At 38.7% G+C, this 18,481-nt stretch overlaps 2 protein-coding genes across 12 annotated transcripts in view; both read left to right on the top strand.

Annotated features, from left to right (window-relative positions):
* The first annotated feature begins 6,004 nt into the window (after window positions 1–6,004).
* On the top strand, window positions 6,005–9,228 carry LOC104444164 (probable cinnamyl alcohol dehydrogenase 1). The gene is made up of 7 exons (XM_018873796.2): window positions 6,005–6,166; window positions 6,278–6,385; window positions 6,919–7,032; window positions 7,132–7,359; window positions 8,167–8,452; window positions 8,539–8,686; window positions 8,772–9,228. Exons 2-7 carry the CDS (start codon window positions 6,297–6,299, stop codon window positions 8,966–8,968), a joined length of 1,062 nt encoding a protein of 353 aa, XP_018729341.2. The 5' UTR covers window positions 6,005–6,166; window positions 6,278–6,296; the 3' UTR covers window positions 8,969–9,228.
* A 3,630-nt stretch (window positions 9,229–12,858) lies between these two features.
* Window positions 12,859–18,481, top strand: part of LOC104444165 (probable cinnamyl alcohol dehydrogenase 1) — a 34,007-nt gene continuing 28,384 nt past the window's right edge. The window contains exons 1-8 of one of the 11 annotated variants that reach the window (XM_039312069.1): window positions 13,042–13,173; window positions 13,256–13,353; window positions 13,804–13,917; window positions 14,017–14,244; window positions 15,087–15,372; window positions 15,459–15,609; window positions 15,696–15,896; window positions 16,189–16,254. In XM_039312069.1, coding sequence (XP_039168003.1) covers window positions 13,138–13,173; window positions 13,256–13,353; window positions 13,804–13,917; window positions 14,017–14,244; window positions 15,087–15,372; window positions 15,459–15,609; window positions 15,696–15,892 — 1,110 coding nt within the window. In that variant the 5' untranslated portion in view covers window positions 13,042–13,137 and the 3' untranslated portion in view covers window positions 15,893–15,896; window positions 16,189–16,254. Of the gene's footprint in view, window positions 13,174–13,255; window positions 13,354–13,803; window positions 13,918–14,016; window positions 14,245–15,086; window positions 15,373–15,458; window positions 15,610–15,695; window positions 16,070–16,188; window positions 16,255–18,481 lie in introns of those variants that run through there. The other 10 variants (XM_039312074.1, XM_039312073.1, XM_039312077.1 and 7 more) reach the window with 10 other exon arrangements.

Genomic DNA, 18,481 nt, shown 5'->3' with positions numbered 1-18,481 from the left:
TTATTTGCCTCCGGTGATATTGTAGTGATCTACAAATCCTTGCACAGTTATGCTGAAATACTTTTTTCTCCAAAATACTATATGTTGGAAATTATAATTCATTTTCTCTAAAACTGTCTAAAAATTAATAAACGTTGGTAGCAGCATCCATGTTGAAGATTGTTTAGAATTGTTGAGAATGATGGTTGCTAGCTGAACCTAAAAGATTCACATGGGAATGCAAGTAAGAAAAAGCAAGTTGAAGAAGAAATCCTAGAATAGGCTAAAGAAGTCTACGTGCATGGGAAATAGCAAGCAGTGGAAAGCATGAAGCAAAGTTTCTTCATCAAACTCCAGCTGTCAAGAACTTATTGAAGAAGACAAAATAATTTAATGGAGGTGTTGATAGTCACTCTTCATATGGTCATGGTGGAGGTCTAAGACCTCTCACAGTGGAGGTTCACCCCACACAAGGTGGAGGGTTCACCTCACACACATCATATGAATGAACTATAAGCCTATGTAGGCAATTACAACCGACATGACATTTTTCACTTTTTCACTGCCATAGTACAGCTACAAGACAACTCATTTTCTTCTTCTCCAAGTACTCTTTCTGTCCACATACTAGTTTCTTCTTCAGCCACTATTGTCGACTTTCATTCAAATTTCTCTCGTTTGCTGCCTCAGCCTCATTCTCTTTTTCACATTCCCATTATTATTTTGCCCAACTATTTCTTGCTTACATTGTTTCTTAGTTCTTTTGCTCTCTTGATAGTTCACACACAAAATACACATCAAACACACATTTCCACAAATACCAAGAACCGTACTCCAGAAGACGTCACTGCATACTTCATTGGCTAGGGAAAGGTAATGGCTTACGTTTGGCACTAATTCTTTTCCACAAGATAAAACGAAAAAAAAAATCAAGAACAGGCGACGCTATGGCTATTGGAACCAAAAGGACTTGGAGGGAGAGAGTACACACACAAAGAGAAATTATATTACACAATATGCCTTTGTAAAGGCTTAAGAGAGTACACACACTAACTTTGCTAAGCTTAAAACTCTCTCTAAAATCTCACTCTCTCACTCTCTCACACACACTAAACTAACGTAACCCTATATCTAAAAGCACTTCACCGCATGGACTTCAAACGTGCAAGAGTTAAAGTTGAACTTTTCTTCTTGGCAATCAAAAAACGTGGGCTGCGTATCTCTTCTTCTTGCTGTCTTCAGAGAGAATAAAATATTGCTAGCCAAGACTAATATTTTATTGTGTGCCCAAGATACTTGTACTTTCTTCATGATTTTTCTTCTCCGGCGGCTTAGAGAGACGTGGTGCTGTAGCACACGTTTCTTTGACGGTTTACAAACCGAATAACTCTTGCTTATACACACATAGCCAAAAAACAATTAAAAGACAAATATGCTAATCAAAACACAAGACACAAAACCAATTTTACTATTTTCTAACAGCCTCCCTTAAAATTGATTTTGTAAGACTACGACACCAAGCATTGTCTTCAATTTCTCGAACAAATCTGCCTTCAATGGTTTTGTCAAAATATCTGCAATCTGGTCTTCGGATTTACAGAAATCAAGTTCAATCTCACATTCTTTAATCAGCTCACGAATATAATGATACTTGATGTCGATATGTTTGCTCCTGCCATGAAATACGGGATTCTTGGCCAATGCAATCGCTGACTTGTTATCACACATCAATTTAGTAGGACCTTTTTGTTCATGCATAAGCTCAAAAAGCATCCTTCGAAGCCACATCGCCTGACATGCTGCTGAAGATACTGCAATGTATTCTGCTTCAACTGTTGAGAGTGCAATAACTTGTTGTTTCTTTGATGACCAAGAAATTATTCCTGATCCAAGAAAGAACGCATATCCGGAAGTGCTCTTCCGTGTTTCAGTATCACCTGCCCAATCACTGTCTGTATACCCCACTAAACTGAAGTTGTCAGTGTAAGAATATAAAATTCCATGATCACGAGTTCCACTGACATACCTTAAAATTCTTTTTGCTGCTTGCAAATGTGATTGGTATGGTTTCTCCATAAACCGACTAATAATTCCCACGCCATAAGTTATATCTGGCCTAGTGGTAGCCAAATATCTTAAACTGCCAACAATACTTTTAAAATAAGTGGGATTTACCAGTTCACCGGTTCCTTCTTTCCTCAACTCCAACCGTTCTGCTACAGGAGTTCGAATTGATTTGAGCATTTCCATATTGAATCGCTTCAAAATATCATTAGCATACTTCTGCTGTGAAACAAATATGTCTTCATTTGTCTGCTTCACTTCAAGGCCCAGAAAATAGGACATTAATCCCAAATCTGTCATCTCAAATTGACTTGTCTTGGCCTCCTTGAATTCAGCAAACATCTTCTCACAGCTTCCTGTAAATATCAAATCATCAACATAAAGGCAAATAATTATAATATCGCCGTTAGTATTTGATTTGATATACAGTGTATGCTCATAAGGGCACTTTTGAAAGCCATGCTCCAACAGGTAAGTATCAATCCTCGTGTACCAAGCTCGAGGTGCCCGTTTTAGCCCATACAACGCTTTTTCAGTTTATAAACTTGATTTTCACGCCCTTTCTTCACATAACCTTGTGGTTGCTCCACATATACTTCCTCATCGAGAAAACCATTAAGGAATGCCGATTTCACATCCATTTGATGGATTTTCCAATGGTTCTGAGCTGCAAGTGCCAAGATCATTCGAATGGTATCCATTCGAGCCACTGGTGCAAATACTTCAAAATAATCAATACCTGGCTTTTGCTTGTAGCCTTTCACCACCAGTCTAGCTTTGTAACGGTCCACCTGACCGTTGGGTTTGCACTTTGTTTTGTACACCCACTTGACACCTATAGGCTTCTTACCAAGTGGTAAAGAAGTTAGCACCCACGTGTCATTCTTTTCAATGGAGTGGATTTCTTCATCCATTGCTTGGTTCCACTTCTCATCTCGCTGCATCATCATAGGATATGGGGTCACATTCGGTAAATAAACAAAAGTTTACCATTGTTTCATCGTGATTTCGTCACTGTCATTATGATCAACTCTTGTGACCACATAATCCTTGAATTTTACTGGCGTCTTCTGCGGTCGTTGTGAACGACGAATCAATGGTTCTGCAGTCTTTGCTGGTGAGGAGGATGAATTACCAGGTGAAAGTGATGGATCTTCAATTGAAGATTCTTCGGTCTCCCTCACTAATGGTTCATCTTCCATAGTAATGTCTTTCTGGTCAGCCTTTTGATTCCAGTCCCGGCTTCATCTTCAAAAAATTGGACATCCCCGCTAATAATTACCTTCTCCGTGACAGGATTATATAGCTTATAACCCTTAGTCACATTACTATATCCAATGAAAATGCACTTCTCGCTTTTATCATCCAACTTTTTTCTTCGTTCATCCGGTATATGGGGATATGCTACGCACCCAAATACCCGTAGGAACGAAACATCTGGCTTGTTGCTGCTCCAAGCCTCTTCTGGGGTTCTTCCAAGAACACTCCTTGTTGGACACCTGTTCATCACAAATACAGCACAAGCAACGGCTTCTGCCCAAAACTTCTTCGGTAATGCTTTAGCCTTTAGCATACTTCTTGCCATTTCAAAAATTGTTCTATTCTTTCTTTCTGCTATACCGTTTTGCTGAGGAGTATAGCTAGCAGTCAACTGACGTTTCACTCCATGAATTTTACAATAATTGTCAAATTCATTGGAAGTAAACTCTCCACCTCTATCCGATCTCAATGTCTTTAAATTAAAGCCACTCTGTTTCTCAACATAGACTTTGAATTCTTTAAATTTGCCAAAAGCTTCAGATTTTTCTCTCAAAAAATAAGCCCATGTTTTTCTAGTAAAATCATCGACAAAAATTAGCGTGTACCTTTTTTGTCCAAATGATTCCACCTCAACAGGGCCACAGATATCTGTATGTACCAACTCCAGAGGTTGCTTGGCTCTTCTAGCTCTCCCAATTTGAAAAGATTTCCGATGTTGCTTTCCAACGAGACATCCTTCACATGAGTGGTCTGGAGCGTCGATCAAGGGCATGCCAGTCACCATCTTTTTCTGGACTAGTAATTTAAGTCCACGAAAATTTAGATGACCGAACCGAAGATGCCATAGCCACTTGCTATCTTTTGTCGTTGCTTGGAAACTCAATAGAGTCTTCGTCTGAAGGGATAGAGGAAACATCCGGTTCTTCATCATCTGTGTCGTCGTAATCAACTTATTGTTTGCGCCTCTAATGGTGCACACACCATTTTCAATGTTAACTTTGTGGCCTTTTTCGGATAGTTGCCCAACACTCAGCAAATTCCAAAAGAGTTCCGGCACAAAGTAAACGTCTGCAATAGTAACATTAGTACCATCTTTTGAGTTGATATCAATGTTACCTTTGCCCATCACGAGAATTTTGGATTTATTCCCGAAGTTGACTTCACCACGACCGTCTCATCTAACTTCAAAAATAGCTCCTTTTGACCACACATGTGATTGCTGCACCCAGTATCAAGGTACCAAATTTTTGTGTCCATGGTACTTGAGTCATCCATTTGGTATGCTAACACCACGCCTTCATTTGCATCGACAGCGTGCACATATTCTGGCTGCTCTTGCCTCATGTTTGCTTGACATTCGGATTTGTAATGTCCGAATTTGTTACAGTTAAAACACTTGACTTTTGATTTGTCACGTGTTTTATATCTTTTAGTGGAATTCAGATTTCCACCTCTACCTCCAGCACCTCCACGACCTCCACGACCTCTGCCACCATGATGACCTCCTCGATTTGATTGAGTGACCCGACTCTGCAGTGCTTGCTCAGAATTCGAACTGATAGACTTCTGGTTCATTCTTTGCTCATGCGAACATAATGAACCCATCAACCTCTCCAACGTCATGGTTGATATATCTTGGCCTTCTTCGATTGCCGCAACAACGTAGTCAAATCTTTCAGTCAAAGACCTCAAGATTTTTTCTACGACTCATACATCTTGGAGCTCTTCACCATTAACCCTCAGTTGGTTAACGATGGTTTGTACACGATCAAAGTAAGCCGAGATAGATTCTGAGTCATTCATGCATAAAGACTCAAAATCTCCTCGAAGTGTTTGGAGCCGCACCCGCCTGACACGATCATCGCCTTTGTAGGATTTTTGCAATATATCCCACGCTTCTTTCGCTGTCTCCGCACTCGATATTTTTTCAAATATCGTCTCCTCCACAGCTTGAAAGATCGCATATAATGCTTTCTGATCTTTCTTTCGAGATTCCACCAACGCTTCTTTCTCCTCCTTCCTCAAAGCATTGAATTCTTCAGCATCAGCTACTTCGGTGTAGCCGTTCTCCACCAGGTTCCACAAATCTTGGGACCTGAATAGAACCTTCATCTGGACGGACCAGTTGTTGTAATTTTTTCCGTTCAACTTTGGAAGTTGCAACTGAACAGAACTAGTGGATGCCATTGCTAGCTCTGATACCAATTGTTGGAACCAAAAGGACTTGGAGGGAGAGAGTACACACACAGAGAGATTATATTACACAATATGCTTTTATAAAGGCTTAAGAGAGTACATACACTAACTTTGCTAAGCTTAAAACTCTCTCTAAAATCTCACTCTCTCACTCTCTCACACACACTAAACTAACGTAACCCTATATCTAAAAGCACTTCACCGCATGGACTTCAAACGTGCAAGAGTTAAAGTTGAACTTTTCTTCTTGGCAGTCAAAAAACGTGGGCTGCGTATCTCTTCTTCTTGCTGTCTTCAGAGAGAATAAAATATTGCTAGCCAAGACTAATATTTTATTGTGTGCCCAAGATACTTGTACTTTCTTCATGATTTTTCTTCTCCGGCGGCTTAGAGAGACGTGGTGCTGTAGCACACGTTTCTTTGACGGTTTACAAACCGAATAACTCTTGCTTATACACACATAGCCAAAAAACAATTAAAAGACAAATATGCTAATCAAAACACAAAACACAAAACCAATTTTACTATTTTTGAGCGCTCAACCTCGTTCTCTGCTAATCTCGCTCTTTGCTCAAAAGTCAGACCGCAAAATCTTGTCTGCACGGAAACGGAATTGCCAAGTCTTCGTGACATTTGGCCTTTTGACCATTTGAACTTCTGTTTTTCGGTTTGAAATTCTCTTCTTCATTTCTCTTTCACGAAAATAATTCTTCTTCTTCTTCCATAATTCAGCTTATTGAGAGATTAACGCAGCAATTTTTTTGTGGGTCGATTTCAGTTGAGGTCGTTGAGGAACGATGAGTTCAGAGGGTGCGAAGGAAGATTGTCTTGGTTGGGCTGCCAGAGATCCTTCTGGACTTCTCTCCCCCTACAAATTCAGCCGCAGGTATTACTGTTACCACTGTTCTTTATTTAATTCATCTGCTCCTTATACTTTCAATTTCTATTGAAGTATTTGTCTGAATAAGTCTCAATAAAGTGTTCTCAGGTCTTATCCTCTCACCTGTAATGCAAAACAGTTTTTGATGCTTGTCATATATTTAAATTTCCACATTGACCAAACCATTTCGTTTTTCTTTTATAAATTGTGTTGTGTATGCACTAATTTCTGGGTAGAGAATTGTTCGTACGCAAGATATGTCATGTCCCAGAATGAGTTGCTTAGAACTTCATGGCAGACATTAGGATTCAGGTGCTGCCTTTGTGAGCATTTGAGGTTGTATGCACTATTTAGACAAATGCTATAGTCTTGGATTTGGTTCCTTTTCATTTCTCTTTTCTTAAATTTTGTTTTGGGTTGAATGTATGATTATTGTAAGCCACGCTTAGTTTATTGATCTGGAAAATGAGAACAAAAGGTAACTGAGTCTGATTAGTTGCTTGATTAGATGCTCACCTGTTTGGGAATTCTCTCTTTAGGACCGTGGGAAGCGATGACGTCTCGATTAGGATCACGCACTGCGGAGTGTGCTATGCAGATGTGGCTTGGACTAGGAATATGTCGGGAACCTCCAAGTATCCTCTGGTGCCAGGGTAGGATGCAGCGTGATTCGAATGTTAATCTTTTTTTCTTAGCACCATCCTAATAATTCTCTAAACAAAATTTGCGAATGATTTTTTTGATTGATTCAGGCACGAGATAGTTGGAATTGTGAAACAGGTTGGCTCCAGTGTCCAACGCTTCAAAGTTGGCGATCATGTGGGTGTGGGAACTTATGTCAATTCATGCAGAGAGTGCGAGTATTGCAATGACGGGCTAGAAGTCCACTGTGAAAAGATGGTTTTGACTTTTGACGGAATCGATACGGACGGTACAGTGACAAAGGGAGGATATTCTAGTCACATTGTCGTCCATGAAAGGTAATTGCTTATTGACACAATGTTATTAGGCAGCATTTTGCACTGTGAAAGAATTTCAAATCATGGTGGCCAAAAAAAGATTTCATGTCATGTCTTCTTCTCTGCTAATTTTCTTCGTATTCTGATTGTGACCAGAAGTGGCATAATGCATCATGTGGAAAGGGATAAAGATACTTTCTATAACGGCTCTGGAGGGTCTTTAAGTCCTTTGTATCCAATTACCATTGAAACCATTCAATGGAGAATTGGCTTTATTAAATGCAAAAAGAAATTCTTTCTTTTCAGTAACCATCGTCAAGAATGGAATAAGCTGTCCTTAGATTGTTAAAGTTAGATCATAAGTATCAGATCAAATGGGTAGTTAAATGTATGTGCTTTCACTAATTCTTGTATCTGATAGAACCACAGGAATCTTGACTCCCTTGGAGAAATTGATTGAAGGAAATACAGAAATTACGTGTTCAATCAAGCATATGTGATATGCCACCAGTTTCCTTTCTTAGAGCAAGTGACTTTTCTTAATTTTAATCGAGTGTGGCCTCCGGTATGCTGCAATTGCTTTATTTTTGTTGCTACAGCAAGAAATGTTTGTCTTGAGCAATTTGTGGTCAGAACAAGGATCACGGAAACAACATGATGCTGAATTGTGGTCTAAGCAAGTAAAATTCCTTAGCATGCGGAAGATAGGATTTCTGGCTCTGTGATTTGATTCCTTTTAGACAAAAAAGACAGGATGCTGATTCTATTGGGAAATCACTTCCTCTCTTGGTGTTATTTGGAAACTTAATTGTGGTGCTTCATTGACAGGTATTGCTTCAGGATTCCAGAAAACTACCCGATGGATCTAGCAGCGCCATTGCTCTGTGCTGGACTCACGGTGTACACTCCAATGATACGTCACAAGATGAACCAACCTGGTAAGTCTCTAGGTGTAATTGGACTTGGCGGGCTCGGTCATATGGCAGTTAAGTTTGGGAAGGCTTTTGGACTAAAAGTCACAGTGTTCAGTACAAGCATTTCTAAAAAGGAGGAAGCACTGAGCCTGCTTGGGGCTGACCATTTCGTTATCTCATCTGACGTAGAGCAGATGAAGGTAAAAAGAGGAAAAACTAGAATTATCCACATTGAGATCCATGGTGGTCAAATTCTGTTGTGATCTGATAAATCCAATGCACGCAGGCCATTGCTAAGTCCCTGGACTTTATAATTGACACGGCATCCGGCAATCACCCGTTTGATCCTTACATGTCTGTTTTGAAGACGGGTGGCATTCTAGCATTGGTCGGCTCAAGCGAAGTTAAATTCAGTCCAGCCAGCCTTAACCTCAGTATGTTTTTGTTTTAAATCTGATTACTAAATGAAATTTTATACCTGATAGGTGAACTAAGTTGCTCGTGGTGAACTTTTGGCAGATATGAGAACTGTTTCAGGTAGCCTAACGGGAGGAACAAAGGATACCCAAGAAATGATAGACCTATGTGCAGCGCAGAAGATATACCCAAATATCGAAGTGATACCGATCGATTATGCCAACGAAGCTCTAGAGAGGCTCATCAAGAGAGATGTTAAGTATCGATTCGTGATCGACATTGAGAACTCCTTGAAGTGACACCATCAATTGTTGAAGTAGTTAACTTTCAGTTTTTACATGTCTTCAATAATGTAATAGTGGAGTCCTAGTCAATAGGAAATGGCTTGTTTTTAGGAGTTAGTTTCTCCACATGTTCTGGTCAGTGGGGTGTGTTAGTGGGTCTTTGTTGTTGTTGTTCTATAGCTATTTTCTTGCTAAGTGGTTTGGATGTTCTGCCTATTTAATAGGCTTATGTTCTGATGAATAAAGTAACGAGAGTTACAGCAACAATTCTCTTATGTGTTTTTCTGACTGCAATCGTTATCTTTAATTTCTGCTATATGCTAGATGGGACTGCTAGATGGGACTGCAATGAAATCACTTGTGTTTCATCTCAATAGGCAACCACAGCTGCAGATATGGGTGATAGTGATTTTTTCCCACTAAATGGGGCTGGTGTAAAGCATTCCTGTACTGGTGCTTCACTTATCTGAACCATCTTGAATGAGTCTCTCTCGTTTTATCCTCAATTGAGGTCGTACTAGCATTGGACGTAAAATCCATTAATGTTGATTCTACGGTATGACAGAGTGTTTCCAGAATTGATTTTCCCTTCTCTGCTGATAATCTGTGGTATCAATCTTATGCGGCTGCTATTATATGTTGGAACAGTGCTTACTAATAGCCGCTGTCTTGCAAATATAGGAAATTTCTGGTGTGTATTCTTTGGTGGGAAGGGCCGGACTATCAACTCTTCTTTAGTTTCGTACGACACCGGACTTGCCAGAGAATTGTGGGCCACTTCATGCGATTTGTTTCTGGAGGCACAGTCATCTGCTAAAAGCATTTCCAGCTCAGTACAAAGATGAGCATTTGAGGGAACAGGTCTTCTTGCAAATGGTGCCTGTCGGTGTAGAGTTTTCAAACTTCTTACAAAGCTAGCCAGAGCATGACCATTGATCTGCGTTAACAGACTTATGCAAGTGCAACGTGATCCTCGCTTATAGTTTCAGATAAATATTTAGTAGCAGATTTTTCCCTTAGTTGTTGATATGCCATCGTTGATCCGATGCAGATGTTGGCTCTGTAGATTTTCCTTCTGTTTGGCATCTGACATTTTAGTAGCTTAAACTTTAAATGATTCGCTACTTAGGCTTCAAACAGTTAACTCAGTTCATCAATAACTTAGGGCGGGTTGTTCTTGATCCTCCACAGCTTTATGGATTGGTTTTGTTCTTCTTAGGTTCACAGGAGGTAACGATGGATAGTTACCATAGAAATATGGAATGGATATCTCTGGTTGCATAACATGCCATGACCTCATGGCACGCGTCAGAGAACCTAGAAAGACCTACACGGTCACGAGAACAAACATCCTGTTACCAAGAAAGACTTATTTTTATTTAATTTCTAGTAAGAATCTCTATGTCAATCACGTCTGCGTTTAATCCTATCTCTTTCAATGATGAGGAGAGGTACAGTTTATCCTTATCGAAAAGTGCAATTGAGTTGCACGCGTTTGGTTATTGTCCTCATCTTTTCGACTTGTCTTTCATTTTTATACTTTTGCATAAGTTCTCTCACCTCTTGGAGGGTTTACATTGGTTGTGTCAAAGCCAGTAATCTTCAGTTCCACCATAAAAGCATTTTAATGGAAGGAAGGGGAGCGACAAGTTGACTTGGGAAAGGTTTTAATTTGACAGCAATCGTCCATTTCTTTTTCTACTCATCTTTCATTTCTATATACCATATTGCATGAGCGACAAGTTATACATTGGTCATGTCGAAGCCAGTAACCTTCACTTCCAATTTCAAAAGGGTCAAGATTGTAATGAAGGAGTGACAAGTTCTGAACGAGACATGGAAAAAATGTTTAATTTGACAGCTGCTGTCCATTCTTTTCAACTCATTTTTCATTTTCACGTTGTTGTTGGATAAGGCCTCAGCTCTTGGTATGTTCATCGGTTATGTCGAAGCCAGTAATCTTTAGTTCCGTTTCAAGAAAAATTTTCCAATGAAAGGAAGTTTCTGCATGGTGCTTTTGGGAAACAGGTTTCGTTTAACATCTGTTGCCCTTCTTTTGTCCACTCATCTTTCATTTTCGTACTAATGTTGCATTGGTTGTGTCAAAGCCAGTCACTGAGAAAGAATATGTTATTGTGGCTGACCCATCTCCCTATAAAAGGGTTTGATGCAATTTTAGTCATCCAAATTTCCATATCGGCACAATTTGATCCTCTTAACTTTATATTTTGTTCAATCAAGTCTTCTAACTTTCTTGATTCGTGCAATTAAATCGTTCAGTAAATCCTCTTGCTGAATGTGTCATAGTAATCAATAACATAGTATTATCATTGAGGTAGAAAATATCGCACAATGTTGAGGTGGTGCCAAATGAGCGAAAAGCAAACTTGGAAAAAGAAAAATGGAATTGTGTGTTATGATGGGTGAGTGAAGCACTCAATTGCACTAGTCGAGAACATTGAATGATTTGAATGAACAAAATAAAACTTAACTGCATAAAAACTGAATATGACAAAAGATTTGAGTGTATACAAATAGAAAAGTTGAAGGACTAGATCATATGTAACATAGAAACTCCCGAGACTAAGGGTCCGTTCGTTTCGTGAAAAATTGGTCATTTCCGGAAAATATTTTTCCAAAAATCATTTTCTAGGAAAATTACAATATTTTCTAGTGTTAAGCTAAAACTTGAAAATGTTTCGAAAATTATTTTTCGGTGTTTGGTAAGGAAAATATTTTCTAAGACTTCACCACTTAGGCATGCATCACTTACCGACCTATAAACCCATCAAATATGAACTTGCATTTAAATTCGAGCATATCTTTGTTCCCTCATTGTTGTCAAACGCTCATCTACTCTAAAAAATGTCTGTATGGATTTTAAAAAGAAGTAAAAGAGAAAAGAAGCAAAGCATGTACAGCCCTCATGAGAATCTTCCAGTTGAGTGGCCTGTTCTCTCATGCGTCTTTTGTGTTCTAATAAACAAAAGAAAAAAGAAGTAAAGCATGTAGAGCCATTTGTTTGAGCAATGTACAACTGCAGGGTAGAGTAAATAAAGAAAATGATAAGTAAGAGTGCAGAGTGTGAGCTTAAGATTGACGAACTCGAGATTCGCTTGGTAATGACTGACAACTAGCCAAGAAAGAAAAGATGGGAAACAAAGAAAAGAAAAAGAAAAATAAAGAAAAATTAAAAATAAAATAAAAAGGAAATTAAAAATAATTTGAATTAAAAAAAGAAAAGAAGAAAAAGAAATGTGAGGATAAAGTAGAGATTTTTAGAGGTGTAAGATAAGAGAGATCGAGTGAAGAAAATGTTTTTCACTTTTTAAAAGTGGAAAACATTTTCCCTTAATTTAGAAGAAACATTTTTCCCAATGAATTCATTTTCCATGAAATGAATGTCGAAAAATCTAAAAACGGTTTTCCAGAAATTATTTTTCGTGAAACGAACGGAACTATATAGTTAATGAACTTTGATACATATTCTATATAATCTCAAAATTATATGAAAATATTCAATATTATTTGAAATTTTAGTACATATTTAATGTTGTCATTTGATCATATGAAAATATTCAACGTCGTCATTTCATTAATTTAAAATTTGCGACAATATATACTCTAAAGACTAAGTTGAATCTATACCAAAATTTTAAAAAATCATATTGGGTAAATTAAAAATTTAGAAAATCACGTTACCTATTGAACCAAAGTTTCGTATAATGTTTCCTTCCAACTACCCCATCTTTAAGTTTCGGATGATGTTTCCTTCCAACTACCTTATCTTTAATGTCTTTTGAGGGCAACGTCGGTTGGGCTAAGGCGGAAAAGCAGCAGATATTGAAACTAACAGCAAAAGAAGGCTAGGCAGTAGGCTCCTCGAACCTTCTTTTAGAGCCTAGGGGCCACCGCCATAAAATCCATACGACGACTCGTAGCTTTCCTGCAAAGTAGGAGGGGGCAAAAGTCTTCGTTGAACCTCCCGTCCTCGACTCTGCTCGGCTCATCACCCTCTTCGCGCTACCGCATACTCCACCACCGCGTAACCTCTCTCCATCTCCGTAGTCATCTCTCTCTCTCTCTGAGTTGCTGTGGGGTTGTGCTTGGGTAGGTGGGGGTGGGTGAGTGAGTGAGTTGATGAGTGATGGCGAGCTCGTTGTGACTCGAGTCGTCGCCGTGTGATGACCCGTCGAGTCTCTGATCTTGGGCACTCTCTCGTTCGCGTTCTCACCCTTTCTTCTTCTTCTTTGGATGAATCTAACCGTACCTGTTTGTGTGATTGCTTCGCCGGGTGTGTAGGTGCAGAAGATGAGCTCGGAGGGTGGGAAGGAGGATTGCCTCGGTTGGGCTGCCCGGGACCCTTCTGGGTTCCTCTCCCCCTACAAATTCACCCGCAGGTATTGCCATTTTTTTTTTTTTTTTTTTTCGATTTCTACCGAAGTGTTCATGCGAGAGTCTCAGTACAGTGTTCACGAGAGACAGTTTCGGTCCAGACCATTTCATTTTTTTTTCGTTCTTTCTTTTGTTGTGTATGCGCTGAATTCTGAGTCGAGAATTGTTGGTTATGGGTTACTCAGAATTTCATGGCAGACATGAGGATCCTGTACTGGCTGCAGACATGAGGATCCTGTACTGGCTGCCTTTCTGAGCATTTGAGGTTGTATCTACCGTATGGACAAATATGCTTGTAGTCATGGAATTTTTCCTTTTCTCATTTCTGGTTTCTTGTTTCCTCAATAATCGTAGGTCAAGTTTAGTTTGTTGATCTTGAAAATGGAAAAAAAGGGCACCCTAGTCTGATTAGTCACTGGATTATATGCTCACCTGTTTGGGAATCATCTCTTTAGGGCCGTGGGAAGCGAAGACGTCTCGATTAAGATCACGCACTGTGGAGTGTGCTATGCAGATGTGGCTTGGACTAGGAATGTGCAGGGACACTCCAAGTATCCTCTGGTGCCGGGGTAGGATGCAGCGGGATTCAAATGTTAAATCTTTTTTCTTAGCACCATCCTCATAATTCTCTGAACAAAATTTGCGAAAATTTTTTTTGATTGATTCAGGCACGAGATAGTTGGAATTGTGAAACAGGTTGGCTCCAGTGTCCAACGCTTCAAAGTTGGCGATCATGTGGGGGTGGGAACTTATGTCAATTCATGCAGAGAGTGCGAGTATTGCAATGACAGGCTAGAAGTCCAATGTGAAAAGTCGGTTATGACTTTTGATGGAATTGATGCAGATGGTACAGTGACAAAGGGAGGATATTCTAGTCACATTGTCGTCCATGAAAGGTAATTGCTTACTGACACAGTGTTATTAGGCAGCATTTTGCACTGTGACAGAATTCCAAATCATGGTGGCCAAAAAAGATTTCATGTCATGTCTTCTTCTCTGCTAATTTTCTTCTTATTCTGATTGTGACCAGAAGTGGCATAATGCATAGGACTGTGAGGAATGGCTTTTAGGCATTAATTGCATCTTGTGGAAAGGGATAAAGATACTTTCTATAACGACTCTGGAGAGTCTTTAAGTCCTCTGTATCCAATTACCATTCAAACCATTCAATGGAGAACTGGCTTTATTAAATGCGAAAAGAAATTCTTTCTTTTGAATAACCATTGTCAAGAATGGAATAAGCTGTCCTTAGATTGTTAGAGTTAGATCATAAGTATCAGATCAAATGAGTAGCTAAATGTATGCGCTTTCACTAATTCTTGTTTCTGATAGAGCCGCAGGAATCTTGAGTCCTTTGGAGAAATTGATTGAAGGAAATACAAAATTACGTGTTCAGTCAAGCATACATCATATGCCACTAGTTTCCTTTCTTAGAGCAAGTGTCTTTTCTTAATTTTAATCGAGTGTGGTCTCCAGTATGCTGCAATTGCTTTATTTACGTTGCTACAGCAAGAAATGTTTGTCTAGAGCAATTTGTGGTCAGAACAAGGATCACAGAAACAACATGATGCTGAATTGTGGTCTAAGCAAGTAAAATTCCCAAGCATGTGGAAGATAGGATTTCTGGCTCTGTGATTTGATTCCTTTTAGACAACAAAGACAGGATGCTGATTCTATTGGGAAATCACTTCCTGTCTTGGTGTTATTTGGAAACTTAATTGTGGTGCTTCATTGACAGGTATTGCTTCAGGATTCCAGAAAACTACCCGATGGATCTAGCAGCGCCATTGCTCTGTGCTGGAATCACGGTGTACACTCCAATGATACGTCACAAGATGAACCAACCTGGTAAGTCTCTAGGTGTAATTGGACTTGGTGGGCTCGGTCATATGGCAGTTAAGTTTGGGAAGGCTTTTGGACTGAAAGTCACAGTGTTAAGTACAAGCATTTCTAAAAAGGAGGAAGCACTGAGCCTGCTTGGGGCTAACCATTTCATTATCTCATCTGACCTGGAGCAGATGAAGGTAAAAAGAGGAAAAACTAGAATTATCCACATTGAGATCCATGGTGGTCAAATTCTGTTGTGATCTGATAAATCCAATGCACGCAGGCCATTGCTAAGTCCCTGGACTTTATAATCGACACGGCAGCCGGTGATCACCCATTTGATCCTTACATGTCTCTTTTGAAGACGGGTGGCATTCTAGCATTGGTCGGCGTCCCGAGCGAAGTTAAATTCAGTCCAGCCAGCCTTAACCTCAGTATGTTTTTGTTCTCAAATCTGATTACTAAATGAAATTTCATACCTGATAGGTGAACTAAGTTGCTCGCAATGAACTTTTGGCAGATATGAGAACTGTTTCAGGTAGCGTAACGGGAGGAACAAAGGATACTCAAGAAATGATAGACCTGTGTGCGGCGCAAAAGATATACCCAAAAATCGAAGTGATACCGATTGATTATGCCAACGAAGCTCTCGAGAGGCTCATCAAGAGAGATATTAAGTACCGATTCGTGATTGACATTGAGAACTCCTTGAAGTGACACCATCAATTGTTGAAGTAGTTAACTTTCAGTTTTTACGTGTCTTCAATAATGTAATAGTGGAGTCCTAGTCAATAGGATGTGGCTTGTTTTTAGGAGTTAGTTTCTGCATATGTTCTGGTTAGTGGGGTATGTTAGTGGGTCTTTGTTGTTGTTCTATAGCTATTTTCTTGCTAAGTGGTTTGGATGTTCTGCCTATTTAATAGGCTTATGTTCTGATGAATAAAGTAACGAAAGTTACAGCAACAATTCTCTTGTTTGTTTTCTTCTCTGAGTCTATTTGATTAAATTTCAACATCAATTTGGGTAGTTGGAAATTGTTGCTGGCAAAGCTGATCACACAGAGGAAAAGTGGGAGTTTCGGGCTTTCAGCTAGAGGAGAGCATCATCTATGCCTTCTTAATTGCTCTGCTGGAGTACAAATAAACTATGCCTGATATACTTCGATACTCGTGAGTTTTATAGCAGAAACAAGTGAAATGGGTAATGAAATCCTGGTACTTCTCTATGTGATGATTGAGAAACTGTCTGAAAAATTGACTTCTTGAGAGTTCTGCTTGGATGGCTTCGCCTCTCCTACAGGTTTTCTCCTCAAGCATCTCCTTAGCCACTAGGAAAATCACAGCCATGTGGCTCTTTCCGAGGATAATATTTGAGGGACTTGATTGACTAAAATTGGAAATCTTTAGAAGTCAATTGAATCAAATAAAATATTTAGACCCCAATTGAAAATAAAATATTTAGAATCCAATCAGTTAAAGGGCAGACGATCAATGACGACCATTGCTCTTATTTTATCATTTATTTGCTCAGTCCTTGTGAATGAGCAAGTATGTCGTAGATTCCATGGCCTCAAGACTGCGGAGTTTGACATGAAATGATCTTATATTGGCCCGACAATAGATTGCTTTTTCCTTCCTCCTAGTCGGATCCTAAGGTTTTCCTATCCCAAGTCATGTGCATTCTAAAGAGAACGCAGCACCATCTCTCGTGAGATAACACGACATAAGATAAAGCGGCATACCTATCCACTAGCTTACCCAAGCCTGTCCATTGGCATTTTGGATTAAGTTGGCCTCGATGACGATTTTTTGTATGAAAATATCGGATTTATTAGGCTTATCTGACAACAATATACTTGCCAATAGAGCAAGCTCGATATCCTCTTGCCGGTTTAAATAACAGGATGTCTTTACTGGCTCCTCACGAATGTTTCATCGCCGGAAATGTTCATGCACGTTGGGAAAGCGAATGCTTACCAATTATAACATGAACATTTTTGTTAACTATGTAAGACACTCATCTCTCTTCCGGCATTGTCATGGCAGGAAGATTGTTGATTCATTAGAGGACATCCCTGTGTTTCCCCTAGCCACTGAAATCCTCAAAACAGAGATATGTCAAGCTCATTGTTGCAAAAAGATTAATGAGGTGAAAAACAAAAAAAAAGATAAGTGTACTAGAAATCCTAAAACTTATCATAAATTACAATTAAGTTCTAAAATTTTCAAAAATTATAATTAAGTCATAAAACTTGTTAGGAAAGCATAATTGAGCTCTAAAACTTTCAAAAATTGCAATCAATGGAATGACTTAAATTGGACCAATTTTGATAAATCTTTATAATTAATTGTACTTTTTGAAAATTTTAGGACTCAATTGCATTTCGTGACAAATTTTAGGATTAAATTGCATTTTTGCTAGCATAACTTTGGGTTATTATGAGAATAAATAAGTTTTTGTGAACAACAAATTTTTAAAGGAGTGGGTCCTATAATAATGTATACTTATTTATTATTTGATTTTTTGTGGACAAGAACACAATAGATTAAAGATTGTCGTTGGACCCTACAATAATTTATACTTATTTGTTATTTGGTTTTTTGTGGTCAAGAACACAATAGATTAAAGACTGTTGCTCTATAATAAAGAAAATTGTTCAAATTGACACGGACTTAAATATTTGTACTGTCCACTCAAAACAAGAAGCATTGCAAGCATAATAGACATAAAACAAGCATAGACACTCCCAAGTATCTAAAGTCAAAGCTCTTCGACTATTCTGCTTATCATACACATCGAGTGACAGCGGCGTGTGAGCGGACAAGTCTAACAAATTAATATTCTTGAAATATATTAAGCAAATATAAACCGTTAGAGGACTATGATTAGCTAATACATCATGTTGAATGTGTAATCGACAATGTATGACCATTCGCGGGTTCCCATGTATCTAAAGTCAAATTTCTTGGACTATTCTATATATCATACACATCAAGTGACAATGACATGTGAGCCAATAAATTTAACATATGAATTTTTCATGAAAAATTAATAAGATTAAATTTAAAACTAAATTAATTATAGGGTTAATACCCTAAAAAACCCCAAATTGATATACCTGTGACAAATTTACTCCAAACTATTTTTTTTTACCACAAAAAACTCTAAATTGTTATATATTTGACAAATTTACTCTAAACTGGTACACTTGTGACAAATTTACCTTCTATTAGTTTTCATTAAATTTTACTGTCAAATTATTAAGTTAAATGACATGTGACAGTTGACTAGTATATCAATTTGAGA

Source organism: Eucalyptus grandis, chromosome 5 (genome assembly GCF_016545825.1).
Source record: "Eucalyptus grandis isolate ANBG69807.140 chromosome 5, ASM1654582v1, whole genome shotgun sequence".
NCBI classification, from domain to species: domain Eukaryota; kingdom Viridiplantae; phylum Streptophyta; class Magnoliopsida; order Myrtales; family Myrtaceae; genus Eucalyptus; species Eucalyptus grandis.
Note: the sequence above shows the minus strand (reverse complement) of the source record. Positions and strands in the feature narration are given on the sequence as shown.

What these genes read in the sequence shown, in the direction of transcription:
- LOC104444164 (XM_018873796.2), top strand. Translation starts at nt 6,297, where the DNA reads ATGAGTTCAGAGGGTGCGAAGGAAGATTGTCTTGGTTGGGCTGCCAGA. An exon ending in CCCTACAAATTCAGCCGCAG is followed by an intron (nt 6,386 to 6,918) that starts GTATTACTGTTA and finishes TTCTCTCTTTAG; the next exon opens with GACCGTGGGAAGCGATGACG. An exon ending in AAGTATCCTCTGGTGCCAGG is followed by an intron (nt 7,033 to 7,131) that starts GTAGGATGCAGC and finishes TGATTGATTCAG; the next exon opens with GCACGAGATAGTTGGAATTG.